General features: G+C 37.4%; 1 protein-coding gene across 4 annotated transcripts in view; it reads right to left on the bottom strand.

Annotated features, from left to right (window-relative positions):
• Window positions 1–7,964: 7,964 nt before the first annotated feature.
• The window catches only part of slc6a3 (solute carrier family 6 member 3), a 36,903-nt gene continuing 28,053 nt past the window's right edge, over window positions 7,965–16,814 (bottom strand). For 3 of the 4 annotated variants that reach the window (XM_035403225.1, XM_035403217.1, XM_035403235.1), the window contains 4 exons: window positions 15,737–15,837; window positions 11,599–11,766; window positions 10,426–10,497; window positions 7,965–8,414 (listed from right to left, as the gene is read on the bottom strand). In XM_035403225.1, coding sequence (XP_035259116.1) covers window positions 8,391–8,414; window positions 10,426–10,497; window positions 11,599–11,766; window positions 15,737–15,837 — 365 coding nt within the window. In that variant the 3' untranslated portion in view covers window positions 7,965–8,390. Of the gene's footprint in view, window positions 8,415–10,425; window positions 10,498–11,598; window positions 11,767–15,257; window positions 15,365–15,736; window positions 15,838–16,814 lie in introns of those variants that run through there. The other variant, XM_035403244.1, reaches the window with a different exon arrangement.

Genomic DNA, 16,814 nt, shown 5'->3' with positions numbered 1-16,814 from the left:
ATTTAACTTTTCTCTTTCTCATTCTCAATCTATGAAAACATTTTCATGTTATCTTTCATCTTTCATGCACACACATACATACACACAAGCAAAAAAAAATGTACGCCTATATAATATTATCATACTGCATCTATATGTTAAACTATGACCAGATTTACAAAAATATATGCCTTAAGATACTGTTTTATAATAAGCCCCCACAGGTAGTTTTTACATTTCAAATATGTGCTTTCTAAACTGTATGTCTTCATAGACTGAGGGAAATATGTGTTTTCATACAGGCAAAAGTACCTGAAAATGGCAGGCTGAGAACCTGCCATATTAAATTCTCATCTCACAGTAAATGTGTGATGCATGAGGTGATGCATATTGATGGCTTCCTGTGATCAGTTTGCTTTCACACAGCTTCTGAGAGGTGGACTCCGTGATGAAAGTGAGTTGAGGTCACTAAATAGATTATCTTCATTTTATGTGAGAGTGTCATGGCTTTTATGACAGAATGTATCTTCAAGCTAGCAACAACAGAATTCCCATGTCAGCATGTAAAATAGCATATGACACAGAATACTGTAAACAGTCTTTGATGTGATATTTGAATTACATAACAGCTCTCTATATTGCACAGTATATTTTAAGCAGCTTTGAAAATGATACTTGAAACAGTCAATATTACTTGGCAACATTTCAATGAACAATTTAACTTTGCAAATGCAATCTGCGACAAAGCGTTTTTTTTTTTTGTCATGTGGGATGATGGAGACATATCAGAGACCATATTATATAGAAGGAAAACCAAATAATATAAGGAGTATATGGCAGTAGCTGCTCTATAAATACATAACACTGATATATATTTGTATATATAAATTTGTGTATATATATATATATATATATATATATATATATATATATATATAACCTTACAAATAAATATAAAAGAAGTCATAAATCCAATGTAAATTTAAATAACTGTAAGTTAACACTGATTTCTCGATAAATATACGGTTCATGTGAATTGCTATATATGGTGAGTTGACGTGGTTCTGTAAAATAAGAAATAAATAAATAAAATTAAGAACCTCTTGGAAGGACTAGTGGATGATCTATTGGGAAAAAATGTGTAGAGACATTATACAATGTGGAAAACATTGACTGATGCATGAAAAACGTAGACATTTGAAGAGAGACTGTAAAATGGAAGACAATACAAAAGCAGCAGCAGATGATAGGCACAGGTATATTAAGTACACAAATGCTACTTAGGGGTTTAGTTCAACCAGATAAACTTGTGAAGTATATTTAATGTGACTATTTAATGTTCAGCCAAATGCTATTCAGCTCATGAAAAATACATAGATTATTTTCTGACAAATATATGTATATTTATGACACTATAATTACAGTCTGGATCATTAAAAATACAGGTCTCAGCAAGACTCCCCTATAAACTCACTTGAACTAAACTCACACTTCAGGCAAAATCTCAATGGCAATGGCAGCTTGAGAGTCAGGTTTAGATGGCAGCAAAGGGAATTTCAGGCTGCATAGTGCCTATGATACTGCCAATATTTGTAGTTCAATGAGACTGGTTTGAAGTAGACAGAGCGTATCCTGATCTGATATTGTAACTTCAGGATGGAAAACTTTTACTAACTGGACATTCTTAACATTTGCACTTTTAGGAATTATTTTGAAATATTTATCATACACATCTAGACAGAGATGAGTCAGACAAAATGAGCCATGTGTTCCAGAAATAGACAAAGCACATCCACAAAGTTGTTGAACACAGTCTTTACTCCTCTGGACAGTGAGGCATTCATAGCCTAGCCGTGGACGCTAAACGTACAAATGTGGAGATATGTTCTCTAGCAACACAGCCTAAGGTTCTTATATAAAAATGCATTTGCAAAGTAATCTGCCAGTTTTGAGCTACTGGACAGTACAGTAGCTTAGTAGCTAATAAATAATACAGTGCTTGGCAATGATACTGTACCACCATATGACCATTCCTTTTTGTTTATTCTTGAAGAGCATGTGCATTCTAACATCAAATACAGTGCTTGTACTACACAATCCTAATAAAAATAAAATGGAAGCTGTTCAAAAAGGTTTAACTTTTCTGTTACTTGTCATTTTCTATGTCTACTTGAATTGAATTTATGTTCTTCTTTTCAAGAGTGTTGCACATACTTCCTCCTATACCAGTGGTTCTCAACTTGGGCCAGAAAGGGCTGGTGTGGGTGCAGGCTTTTGTTCCAACCAAGCAGTTACACACCTGATTCTACTAATCAAGGTCCTTAGCAAAGACTCCAAAGGTTGATTAGTTGAGAACCACTGTCCTAGACTAACACCACATATTTTGGTTTCACCTTGAATTGAGGTCAGTCAGGGTAAAATATTCTTTTTCAAATATTAAATATTAAAATATAGCACAATGCCATTCATTTTTACAAAATAACCTAACAAAGCTAAATAATTGCACAATGCAATTCCACTCAGCCTCAGATTGCTAACATAGTTCTTGTAAAATAACAGCACATCTATGACCAATGCTAATAGTTCAGTTTAAATTGTTCTGTGCCTGGCAACAAACACATTGTGCTATCACAGTAAGTGGTAGCACCAGAGGTTCAGCAGCTCAAAACTCCTGAGCAGATTTCACCTCACTTCTCAACTCTCCCCCTACCCCACGCCCCACGCCCCACCCCCCAACCCCTTCAACCCTCACTGCAGATGCCTTTGCCACCTTCTTTGACAGGACGTTTTGGTGACATCTTTTTTTTTTTAAGAATCCTTTCCAATACAATAGTCAACCCTTTCTCCAGACAACCCTCTCCCTTCTCAATACCACTACCATCTCTCTCTGCCTTGTCTCCTCTTAAAGATGCTGACCTCTCTGCATCATTCAACACTATTGACCACTAACTCCTGCTGTCTTCCCTGACTGCGTTGAGGATTTGTGGCACAATTCTCCCCTGGTTCGCATCTTACTTCAACTGTCACTCCTTCCAGGTTTCATGGGGGGTGGGGTACAGTTGTAAGGCCTCACAAACTCCTAACTGGTGTTCCCCAGGGCTTAGTACTTGGCCCTCTTCTATTTTCTCTCTGTACCAATTCTCTTAGCTCTGTCATCTCCTCCCATGGTCTGACTTATCATTCATATGCTGATTATGGCACAGGACTCTTTCCTCCACACCTCCACATCCCCACCCACCCCCCCGTCTTGCCCGCCCCCTCTCAGCTTGTCTACAAGATATCTCAAAATGGATGACAAATCATCAGCTGAAGCTCATCTTGGCTAAACCTCAGATTATCTACTTCCCAGCTAAATCCACCCCCTGCTAGACCAAGTTTTACCCCTAGATGGTGCCACAGTGCCACCCTTTTCATCAGACAAGAATCTCAGAGTGGTACTCAATAGCCGCGTTTCCACCAAAATTACCCGGAACTTTCAGTCCCAGGAACTACTTTACCGGGAACTAAAAGGTTCCTTCAGCCAATGGTTGTCTGCGTTTCCACCGGGGTCTAAAGTACCGCGAAGATTAGGCAAATTAGCCCACTGACGTATGAAAAAGCGACGTTGTCGTCGGTCCATCTGTCATATGATTTGTTCTGTAACCCCATACTGCCACCGAAGTAGCCTACATTATTTTCTAATAACCGGGACAGCCCGGAGGGGTTTATTCCACTTATATACAGCGGGTTACCAACAATGACTATATATGGTTACTTTTGTATTTATTGATTTTCATATCCTCTCAAACACATTCATTATGTTTTTATGCGAACATTCGCTTTCATGTCTTGACATCCGAAGCGACAGAATGCATTCACATTTATATGTATAACTGGCAACAACAGCAGAAAACATGCACACGTTGTAAACAAGTTGCTGTTTGATTACTTTCTCGTCGTCAATTCCATATAGGCTAATCGCAAAATGACAAGAATAGAACGAAAACTCGGACTTGCGTGAAAATGTTAATTAGTAGTGGTACAGCCACCGTTTGCTTTCCTTCAAAGTTACTGCTAGCCGAGCAGCGAAGTGTGCCCTCCAGATGCGAACCATGCACCATAAATTAGTCCATAGTCTTCCTGGTCTTTTCGTGGAATTGAAGAATGGCAGTAAAATGGAGTAAAACTACGGCAGTCTGAAAAAGCTAAAGGGACGGTTACTAGAATTAACCTTTTATTTTACCCTGACAAAAAGTGCGGAAGGTGATTTCCAGTTTGCTTTTACTGTATCATCAATGTTAATTACGCAGAACTACCGCATACCTCACGTAACTGCATCAAATGTTTTGAGTCAATTACAACGGGCTAACAAAGAAAATCCGGAAGAAAATATTCAGCAACCAAATTAATCCGTTTGAATGTTTTAGTACGTAATATGCTGTCCCAGCACGAATGCTTAGCATTTTATAAAACGAATACTAAAGCAAGAAAAGAGCAGAAGAGCACACGTTATAATTCCAAGACGTTGGCAGGCTATAACCAAAAGTAGGCTACTGCACCGCATAACATACAAGTTTGATTTGAAGTTATTATGAAATTAAATTGGTTTGCGCCTGCTTATCTTTAAACATGGCGCCTGAAAACAAAAAACACAAAAAAATGCTGCGAGTACTCGACCAATCAGAAATGTTCAGCGCTGCAAGCTCCACCCAAAAGGTTCCTGTACTTTCGGAAAGTACTACCCCCCGAGCAGGAACCTTTTGGGGGGTAAAATAAAGCCCCAGGAACTAAATTTAGACCCTAGTTCCTGCGGTGGAAACGCACTGAGTTCCTCAAAAGGTTCCTAGTTCCGGGGTATAGTTCCTGCGGTGGAAACGCGGCTAATGACATACAGATTCTTCCTCTACAACATTTGTTGAGTCTACCCCATCCCCAACACCTACTCCACCCTGCTCTTTGTCCAGGCACTGAACAAACTACTGCAACTCCCTCTATGCTGGCCTCCCTACCCGGCCATCAGACCTCTGCAGCTCATCCAAAATGCTGGTGCTCCTCTGATCTACAACCTCCTCAGGCTAAGCCATGTCAATACTCTGTTCATTTCCCTGCACTGACTACCTATATCAGTTTTCATCAAATTTTATCATATTCCCTGCCTATATTCCGACGTAGACTGAAGACTCACCTCTTCACACTGCACAACTGTAAAGATTGGTTAGCTGTCTAGTGCAGACGTTCCCAATCATGTGTTGTAGAGGGGTGAGAGTATCCCTAAACCTGCTGATTACACTAATTAACACACCTTTAACCTGAAAGGGGGAACTAATTAGTGAAAACAGCAGGTGAAATGACTGTCTGGAATAAAAACCCGAATACTCTCTGTCCATGGCACAATTGGGCACCACTGGTCTAGTGCTTTCTTTAGTTACAATACAAATTGTTGTTTGTTATTTTAACAATACACTTATTGGGCCTAATTCACAAAACGTTTCTTACATTCGCCTTACTTTTGTTCTGAAAGGTGCAGTATATAAGTTTGAAGAAATGATCAAGAGAGAGCTAGATTTTTTTTTTTTTTAAATGTTAAACCCCCCTCCCCTTTGCTCTCCCTCCAAAGCTCCGCCCTCCAAACACATGCATGCACACGGTCTGACATCTGAGTACAGCAGAGAGGACAAGAGTCCTAATGACACATGGGGTGGGGGGTGGGGGTGATGCATACGGGCCACAAATTTCCCTATTATATAATTTTTAATAAATGAGATGTATTTTGCACATGACTAAACAAAGTAGATCCATTTTTCTAATATGCATAGTTTTGTTTGTTATTCTGTCGCTAGTGGGAGATATGCTGGACACAGTCACAATTTTTTGATGCATCTGAATAATACTTTTTTCCTTCTCAGTAATCAAAGAGCCACAAGCACATCGGCGATGGGTTGCTTTCGGCTCCTGTGCAGCCAACTGAACAGTCATGGAATTTCCCTGTTGCTGGACTGCATGGTGGGCTTGTACTTTGCCATGATACTTTAGTGGTTGGTATCAATTTTAAGTCTATAATGATTAGCTTGCAGAAATGTTTTTACTTTGGCATAAATCATGTTTTCCTTCATTGCAGGGAAACAATCTGTATGTAATGTATTCCTGTGTTTGATTTTTGTGACATACTTTAAATGCAAAATGCTACATCATTCTTGTATGTTTAGGACTTTAATATCAGGGGGCTTTAAGATTTATTACCAGTTGTAAAATGCTGACTCATCACTGCCTACTGTATCATAAATTGAGTCAATCAACATGTTTCCATTTAAAAGCTGTTGTCAGAAGTCTGATATGATATTGCTGTACAATAAAAGCAACCATAGTTCTTATAATCTCCTTTCTCAATCTTTGATTAAATTGCAGATATGAAAGGTAAGAATTGAGCTTGGGAGAAAAGCTTTTGATTTCCTTGTATCTGGGTCCTGGAATAACCTTTAGAGAATGTGATTTAGAGGACTCCATTTCGCTGAAAGTCAAGAATCCAGGAAGCAATATAGGATATCTGTAACTGTTTTTAACAATTTTTGTTTCATTATGTATCCATACTGGCTATTGTATATATGTCCTGTGAATAGCAAGATGCCCTCATGGCCTTTTCTTGTTTTTAAAAGAGATTGTTAATTTCCGAAATAGCATATAGCAATGTTTCCTAATGCTCTTTATTAGTATAATAATATTAATAGCTTATTTTGAAGGAAAAATCAGATTAACACATTAAAATAAGAAATAATAGAAGTAGAATTTAAAACTATATTTGGTGTCTAGCAAAATTTCAAATATCTAAGACAGCAGTTATTAAATACATTCTTTGAAATGAGAAAAATAATAAATCCTAAGTAATGAGATGCAGATCATTGGCCAAAGCAGATAAGAAACTCAAATTAAAATAACAGACTACCGTTAACTCTCAAAACATTGAGAATTAACATTGTGAGAAACATTTATGATTAAAAACCTTTTGAGCATAAAATATATTGTTGGAGTTATGAAGTGTTTGCAGGCCAGTTTTCTTGGTTAGTTATTTCTAGGGTGAAAATCTGAAATAACCACAATTATCTGACAGTGCAGTCTGGGTAATCAACTTAATCAACTTTATCCTGGTTGCCTGAAAGGAACTCTGAAGCAGTAATTCACATCTACTTAACACTCCCATAAACTGAAGATCATACAACTGACGCAATATCGTCATGGCAATACAATTGCGTTGCAAAGTCAAAGACTGTCAATGTGAAAAACAGAAGAACAAAGAGAAGGAGGGGGAGAAAGAGAGTGCATGACTGTCAACCTTTTCCTTAACTAAGAACAATTTTATGATGGAAATGGGATTTTAAATTCTGGGACACCTCAAAATAAATAAAGAAATAAATAAATAAATAAATAAATAAAACTGAACAACAAAAAGCAGCACTGAATCTCTCTGTCCATTCTCTGTGTCCTCTTTGACTTTCTAATCAGCAATGACCATGCTCTGAAAAACTAATAGGAACACAACCATAACAGGCTGTGTCAACTCACAGGGTCACTGGCCTAGACCAGGCTTGCCTGCACCAGTCTGTTACTGGAAAAGAAATGATAATATCAAGAGGTTACAATTTTAACATTAAACCTAAGAAATATGGTACTCCATCTTCTGTAGTTTTAATAATGGCAGCATGGAATTAAAAACAAAAAGGAAAAGTAAAATAAAACACAACAAATCTAAATGTAGCACACAAACACATCTAATATGGAGCAATGAAATGCAGAACTGTAATGGAGGGCATATGGTACTGAATCACTGTAGTGGGCAAGATGATTGCTGAATGAGCAAAACTGCTGCTGAGGAAGATTCAGAATAATGTGTTTGGACAGTACGCTGTAAACCGTTGTACAAAATAGCACTGCTGTTGTAAAAACATAATATGAATGCACTGCATTATTAAAAATTATTAATCTTGAAATTGTGATTGTTTACGTTTTTATACACAAACCACGAAACAATTTATGAAGCTGCCTCTTTTTTTTTTTGCTAACTTGTTATAGCGTACACCTAACACCAGTGAGGAATAAATGTGTATTGATGTTTAATGTTTCATGAAGATCTTTAACATTGTGCATCAATCAGGACCTTTAGGCTCAGGTTATAATAAAATACTGGGTCACAACACTACCCATCATAACAGTCATTGAATATAGAATCAAGATTGATATTGACATTAGCCAACAACATTGTGATCAAAGTCACTGCACAGCCACAGTTCCAATTACAGAGAAGACATCAATAAAGTTTTCTTTTTTTATGCCTTTGTTGGCACTTACAGATTCCACTCTTGTGAACTCACAGTATAGAGAGCTTGCTGTGCCTCCTCATTTTAAGCTTGAGAGACGGACACCCCTCTAGCCTTCCTAGTTCAGATGACTAGCCAGTGCTTGCGCTGTCAAAAAAGGAATCAAGAAAAAATGCACAAAAATTAGACTTGGAAGAGGAACCATGAAAATAATAATGGGATCATTTTCACCATTAAGACCTTTGTTTGGCATCCGGCACTCTGAATACCAAACACCAACAGTTAAAACATCTCACTCCAACAGCCTCCAACAGTTGAAATATATTTATTTGATTTAATTTGTAATTACTATAAAATATATCAATTATCATTTAAATAGCTGAATTTGTTGATAGGCAGAGCAGCCTGTTGGATTAACCTTTATCAAAATGTACAACTCACAACCAGATTAAAATGAAGTTGAAGTTGTATGAAGTTACAGCAAATATTCACGTTTAATCTATAGACGAGGTTCAGCTGCCTTAAAAGAAAAACAAATGTTACAGACATGGACAGGTCACAGTCACACAATAAATTAATGAAAGAAGATACCAAACCACAGCTTGTTTGTCCCAAAGTAATTCCAAGTTGTACCAAGCTGGAAATTTAAAAACCAAAAGACAGTAGAGTGTTCGAAAAGACTAGAGATGAAATGTGCACATTTTATCTAATGAAATAGAGGGATGGCACACCCCCTCTTCTTCTGGCCTGTGCATACTTAATTAATAATCATGGAGGTCAATTTACAATATAACACATCTTTTTATGATTATTGGTAAATTAACCCTCTGTCCTAGTGAGCATTACGGTGACATTACATTTTCTGATCTTTTTGGGAGGGACAGATTTGGTTATTATGAGAATGTTTGTGAGGTACTATGTGGAGACACTAAACACTAACACAATAATTAAACCAAGTTACAAAGCCAGCTGTGACACTCTGACATCTGCTCTATATTTGTATAGCCTGCCTTGAATGTCCAACATAGTGCCTGTAGGTATATTAACCAATTGTTAATGTACAGAATCGGATGAATATGAATAAAGCCAGCATGGGGTTTCCCAGCCACCCCTTTTGACACACACACACACACACACACACACAAACACATGCACGCACACACACACACACACACACACACACACAAGGACGCACCCCTCACGCACCCACGTACATTCACACCTCAAATGGCTACCCCCCAGTCCCGGGTCGCTGCGTTTTATCTCTTTGAAGTTTTCAAGGGCCCAGAATGGCCAAATGGTTGATTAGAGGTTCCCGACAGGTCACTGATCTTCCAATAAATTGGACACTGGCTGTATCTTTACTGAATGCTAATATAACAGGGTCCATGTCAGGTCAAAGTCAGTTGTAGCAGAGTTAGGTTTTATTGAATTAATTTTTACCTGCATGCCCTATACAGGCAGAGAAAAAAGCAAAAACAAACACCTGAACACAGTAGCTCATAATGTAGTACTACAGCACAATACAGTACAAAATACCCAAGAACACACACTCAACATTTAATAAGAGTAAGCACAATGCATAAAAAATACATTTTACCAAGACTGCTTTAAAGCGAACACTGGAAAAAAAAACATGAACTCAACATGCAAAGAATGGAAAATGAATAACTCTTGTTTCCAGTTTGCTTTTGATTATTTTCTTTTTTAAACATTATCATTGTCAGTAAACACAACAAAGCAATAGGGAAGCTCTTGCTATCTAGAGATGTGGTTACATATTATAGTCATATGGTTTTGGTTACATATTATGGTCATTGATTTGTATAAACATATCTGCATTCAACTGAATCCTTGGTTTCAAATCAAATCATCAACTGTTATAACACAAAATATGAAATATTATTTTAGAATAATGGCACCTAGCCAGTCTATAAGTTAATGGAAAAGCTATAAAACTTTCTTTTTTAAAGTTTTTCATTAAATGTTTTCATGAAAACAAAAATTAAAACATTTTTACAAAATACTGTTTGAAAATATGTTTTAACTATAAAATGCACCTATTTCAGACATTCAAAAGTTAATGGATTACTATATTTATATCGATGAAGGCAAAAATGTATGAAAACAGACACAACATCAAGAAAACAAAACCTACCGTAAATCGCCGAACCTCACCACTTTCCACTAAGTGATGCTCTGCCTCTGGCGTGATAGCATAAGCAATTTTCTGTAGTAACGAAAGGTAAATAATCAGCAGCGTAGCTCAATTGAAATTTGTTTTATATCTTCAAGGTTGGTTCAAATCCCAGATGGGGCTCTGTCATTGTGCACCAACTGAGCAAGGTACTTAACCTGAAATGCTTCATAAATGATCCAGCTATGCAAATGCATTGTATGTAAATTATCTATGCTGAGGTGTGCGCTATTCTCTAATGCGAGCATTTCACCTAATGTAGTGTAATGTAAACATTCATAGTTGGCTCAGACATGTGTTATGTTTGATGCACCAGTTTACCACGAGAAGCTAGTACAAAAGCTAGTCACCTCATCCCCATGCACCAAAAGACTGCATACTGTAGCGTACAGATGACTGTAGATTAAAAATTATTACATGTTTAGGTATGAAATTATACCCTTATGTTGAAGTGTTTTATGAAATGTCATGGCCTAATTAATATATCAATGTCTATATTGTTCTTTTGATGTAATACAGAGGTCACTGTTTTACCTCAGAAAGGGCAATTTTGTTTTTAATTAAATGAAGAAATTAAGAATGAAATAATTTTCAAGACCATCATACTTGCATAAAACATAATCTAGCTTTATTTCAAGGCTCAGGAACTGCACACTGGAGTTCTATTTGCGTGTGTGTGTGTGTGTGTGGGGGGGGGGGGGGGGGGTCGTGGTGGTGGTCTTTTAGAGCCTGTTATCACCGAACCTCAGAGTGTGAATTTCCAGGAGGGAAGCCGCATGGATGACAGAGGTAAAAGGCCAGGCTGTCCAAAATATGAACTGAAGGTGGATTTAAAGGAGGTGTGGTCAAACATTTTTTCCACAGTTTATGAATATCTGTGTGATTATCTTTAAGAATCTTGGGCTGAGCAAGATGTGCTTCTCAGGACTGTTGGAGGGAAGCTTTCTAAAAATTCCTTTCATTTTGTACAATTTGCCTTTATAGAGCCTATGCAAATTTGTATTTTGCAAAAAGCACCCCCTACAGGCAATATTTTACTATATATAAATATGCATTTACTATATATATATATATATAGTAAACACACACACACATATGAAAATATATACTGAAAGAGGATAAACTCGTACTTACATCACAAAAGCTTCCGGGTAGGGTGCAGAGCTTGTATAGGGCATAGAGGGGAACCATTGTCATGGATGATATGGCTAAACACCAGCCAAGTATGTTGGCCCACATTGGAAATACATACGTATCATAACCAGGAGGGTTAGATGTTGCAAAGCTGACGCCCAGCATAAACTAAGGCAAATGAAAATGGGGGGAAGAAAAAAAAAACAAATTTAATCACAATATCCTCTGACTGTGATACTGGCTTAATTAAACATTCCAAGGTCTCTATTTACAGCAACAGAAACACTGTGGTTATTCATAAAGTTACAGAATGGTGCAAGCGCAGGGGGAGTCAAAATTCAATTTCCATAGCATTGTTATGCAGTTGTGAAAGAGGCTGGTTTATATTGGAGTTGGTAATTTATAGATTATATTACATTTCAGTGGTGAGGGTGCATCATTATGGCCAATTAGATAATCAATTTTTACTCTTTAAAAAACCTGTGTTTGCACCAGTTCATTCTGACAAGGAGTTATCTTTGAAATACTAAATAATGGAGCAGAGTTTAGAAAATTACAGGTAATCTTGTTAAAAATCTGTTGATTACTCTCAGGATTATATTTAAATTCAAAACAATTTTCAGAACAGAAAAATATCCCCAAATAAACTTTTCCTTTTTCTACAAAACATATACAGTGCAGCCCATAAGTATTTTTGTGACACAATTTTTGTTGTTTTGGTTCTGTACTCCAGCACATTGGATTTGAAAATAAAACACAAAAAAAAAAAAAAAAAAACAATGAATATGACGTTCAAACTCAGACCGTCAGCTTTAACATCCATATCAAGTGACCCATGTATGAATTGCAGACCTTTATACATATTTATATATATTCCCCCATTTTGGGAAAACAAACACAATTGGACAATTGACAGCTCAGCTGCTTCTTGGCCAGCTTTGCATTATAAGTTCATGCACAAGAAGGCTCACAGACCTGAAGTTGATTCTAGGTATGAAATTTGCATTTGGATTTTCAGTTGCCTCTTAAAATGCCACTAAAGCAGGCCATCAGTGGGTGGAGAAATCAGAATAAATCAACTAGAGACATAGCCAAAATATTGGGCATGTCAAAATAAATTGTTTGGTACGTTGTAAAGAAGCAATAATGCACTTGTGAGCTCAACAATAGCAAACAACCTGATAGGCCACAGAAGACCACTGTCGTGGATAACCAAAGAATACTTTAAATTGTAAAGAAAAAAAAAAACATTTTCAACTCTCAAACAGATCAAGAACACTCTCCAGGATATAGGCATTGATGTGTCATGGGCATGGCAACTGAATGTTGGTATTTTCCTGACCAGAGGGGAGGAGTACATGTTCAAAGCACGTGGCACAGGTAGAAAATGGGCTGGATTAGGCTGAATATATTAAAGGTGGATGTGTTGCATGCACATTTCGCTCTTATAAACCACCAGTGTATTGTCCTGAAAATATTGTGGATATTAATAATTTATGCAGTTATATTATGTTGTACAGTTGAACCAGACCTGTTATTATTGTCCTGTCATAACATGCTTCACGATTGTAACATCAGACTACATTTACATTTCTTTAAATTGTACATGAACCAAACAGAAATAAATGCATGAATTACAATTCTAAAAGAAGACAATAAACAATAAATGCAAATAAATGCATGCATTTTTCCTGCTTGTTGGATTTATATCAAAGTAAAATTGGACAGCATATGATCCACAAAAAACACTGATATGTGCTATGATCATGCACACATTGCATGGGAAAGCCCTCAAATTCGCAATACACCATACGCGGGGCTGCGATTTACATCATAGGCCAGGCCTGAGCTGGCGGGTGGTGAGGGCACATCGCGGACTAGGCGGACACAAAAAATGCAATGAGCTGCACCAAAATTGCAGTGCGCTTCTCTATCTTGACTGACACACCCCCAGCAGCCACTCTCCTTCCACTTTGGCACACAATGAGTCGCAAAATGATTAAATGGCTCAGACGTGTGAAAATCTATGACGAAAATACCACTTCACCAATACCATAGCTCTCAACATGACAAGCACCAGCTGGAAAATAGAGCTAAAACACTAAAGAGAAGGCTACACCAACATGACCTCAGAGGGTCTGCAGCATGATGCAGACCACAGGTACGCCTTAAGAACATAGTTTGTTTAATAGTATACAACAAAGTGCAGAGGTCTGCTTTGCTCAAGTACATTAGAGTTTGCTAAAAAGTACATTGAAAACTGTAGAGTTCTGGAACAAACTCATGGATAGATTAGCACAAACCTGTGCCAAAGTGATGGAAAGAGACAAATTTGGGGAAAGAAAAAAAATCGCCTGATCCAAAGCATTCCACCTCACCTTTGAAACATGGTGGAGGTGGTGTTATGCTGACCCCAAACACACCGCTAAAGCAAATAAGAAGATTTTCACGGCCAAAAAGGTGAATGTTCTTGACCAGCCAAGTCATTCACCTGACCTTAATGAAATTGTACATGCCTTTCATTTTGTGAAGACAAGACTGAAGGCAAAAATCCCCCAAAATAATGAGGAAGTTAAAGATTGATTTAAATGTATTGTGAGGTTTCATAAAAGAAATAGGAAGTATTCAGATTAAGGTAACTGCATTGAGTAACTGATTGCACTACATTCACAAACAAGTGCTCTGTTATCTGTAAAATGATACATAAAGTAAATCTCAGTCCTGCATCTAGCCATCCATCCATTCATTTTCTTAACTTACTACTGGGGGGGGGGGGGGGGGGATTCGCTAACTGTCATGAATGCAGTGCACATATTTTTTAAAAACTTTTTTCCTTCATTTCCAACTGTCTGACAAATGGTGCCCTAGGTATCTACCTATGTTGCATATGCCAGGGGGCCAGGCCAGTGCATTAGATAAATTATATCATTTAGCAGACAAAATGACCTAGACTAAAAACTTTTGTTTGGGTTTCCTGTTGCTTTACACTGTGCTGATAATAGATCCTTCAGTATAAAATCAGGTGGTCCCATGAACAGTCCAATTAAAGTTGAGTTCAGATTGAGTTCAGTCACATGAATGTTAGACTGATAAAGTCAAGCACCTTATTAAAAAAAATTCAAGGGACCCATAATGAGAGTCGAGTAAGATTTGAAACACCTGAGGCATAGTTGAAACAGAAAATCATTGAAAAACAATGTACTGCTACAGAACACAGTTATTTAGTTATTTAGCTGTTTAACTCTGTCCCATGGTCATTGGTGGTCCCCTGTAGGTTTACAAAGCACTGAACAAATCTCCAGGGTACACAAGATCTCAAATTGCTATTTCTGTAGCCCTGTCCACTGTGGCCCACTTGTGGAGGGATGTCGGCATCCAAATTTTGTATAGAAGCCCTACTTGTCTCCAGGTCCCGCTGGCCGCAGTGTCGGCAATGCTCCAACCATGTACTACACCACCTGATATCACCATTTATTTTACCACCTTCCTTCAGGAAGTAGTGGCAGCTGCTGAGGTGAAAACTGACGGGGCGGAAAACTTCCTCTTAAACAGATTATTCGTCTCAATCTGTTTTCAATTAGTTCACAAAATCAGATATAGCCAGTTCTTCTAGGTTAGTAATAAAATAAATTTTATTTGCACCACAAAATTGTGCACATTTTCTCAACATTATTTAAAATTGTGGATACATGTACACTGGGAGAATATTCATGACAAAGATGAGTAATTTGCAGATCAGGTTTTGTAGCCTTTATTGAAGGTTGTGCTGAAAGCAAACGTTTAGTTAACAGAGTGGGTATCTTTTTTGTACACTGTGGCCAGCATGCAGGAACGGGAGTTGAGTAGTGCTGATATTTGCACTTCTGTACAATACAATTTTTGGCTTTTTCCATTGGATTTCCCACAACTACCTCGCCACATTGCTGTCGCTCATAAAAAGATGCCATAAATAGCTGAAAGCAGCTAAGCTGAGGTAGTTTAGTGATCAAAGGGCTTCAATACCTGTTGCAAATTTAAATTCACTAAATTGAGAATAAATGTGTACTGCACATGAGAAATGTTCATAAATGACTGTCATTGTAAATTCAGTATGTAAAATGTAAATTAAAGATAATTTTCTTTAATCGTTTTAACTTACCAGAAGAAAACATGGGCTCACAAACTTCCAACAGATCCTCCAATACAACCCTGGTCTGTGGCCAATCATTTCCTGGATGTCATCACTGAATCGGTCCACCCCTGAAACCACACATTCATCAGCAATGTTTTACAGAGAAGCACATAGCTCCATAGTCTCTCATTGTGTCTGGTGGGATCAGAAATGAGGTGATATCGTAGTGTGATTTTCAAGGGCTGCATTTCATTTTATAATTCAATTATTGATTAATTAGTATTATGGCTAAGGATTGATGGGCTGGGTTTACTCTGTGGTGTGTCACTGAGTGACATTTAGATTAACCAACCATAATACAGTATGTTAATATAAATCTCAGCATACTGTTAGCTTGTAGTTTCTCAGAAACCTGTCAGTTGTGCTGTGCATATTGCTATAAGTCAATGTGTGTATATATAGTCAATAAGTCAACATGTGTGATATTTTCAGCCTCCACCTGAATAAAAGTTTGCAGGATACCTTGACAAGAGGAAGAGATCAGAGTTTGTTAAGCCTTGTTATGGGATAATCAAACTGAGGATATTGTACCTATATTTATAAGCAGCTGCTACGCATAATATTTTCATGATTTATAAACCTCTTAAACAGCAGCTAATACAAGCTGTGTCATGTGCAAGTATTTCCTTCCATACCCTTGCCTTTGTCTCAGCATTGGAGAGTAAATCCATTCTTGGCCCTAAATGAATTTATGTATTATGCTATGATATACCAACCAAGTAAGCAAGTAAACACTCCAAAAGCATATCGCTTTTAAATCTGAGCCATTGTATAAGGTTCTGAAAGTGCATTCTGGCAGATTATAATACTATTGATTTATAAAAATTTCAAATGTTTAGTAATCACCCATATATAATTTCCTGATGAACAATTACCATTGACCAGCCCCATACCTTTAAACATGATTTAAATAATATGTGATTGGACCTAAGCATATCTGCATGTGGGTGTGTGTCTGTTGAAGGCATATAGTTCTTGCTTCTGCAGGGTGAACACAAGTACACTCCCTTGAACTGGGCTTGCTTTGTTATATCCTTTATCAGTG

This window comes from Anguilla anguilla, chromosome 1 (assembly GCF_013347855.1).
Source record: "Anguilla anguilla isolate fAngAng1 chromosome 1, fAngAng1.pri, whole genome shotgun sequence".
Lineage (NCBI taxonomy): Eukaryota > Metazoa > Chordata > Actinopteri > Anguilliformes > Anguillidae > Anguilla > Anguilla anguilla.
The sequence above is the reverse complement of the archived record's forward strand: the minus strand, read 5'-3'. Positions and strand labels throughout refer to the sequence as shown.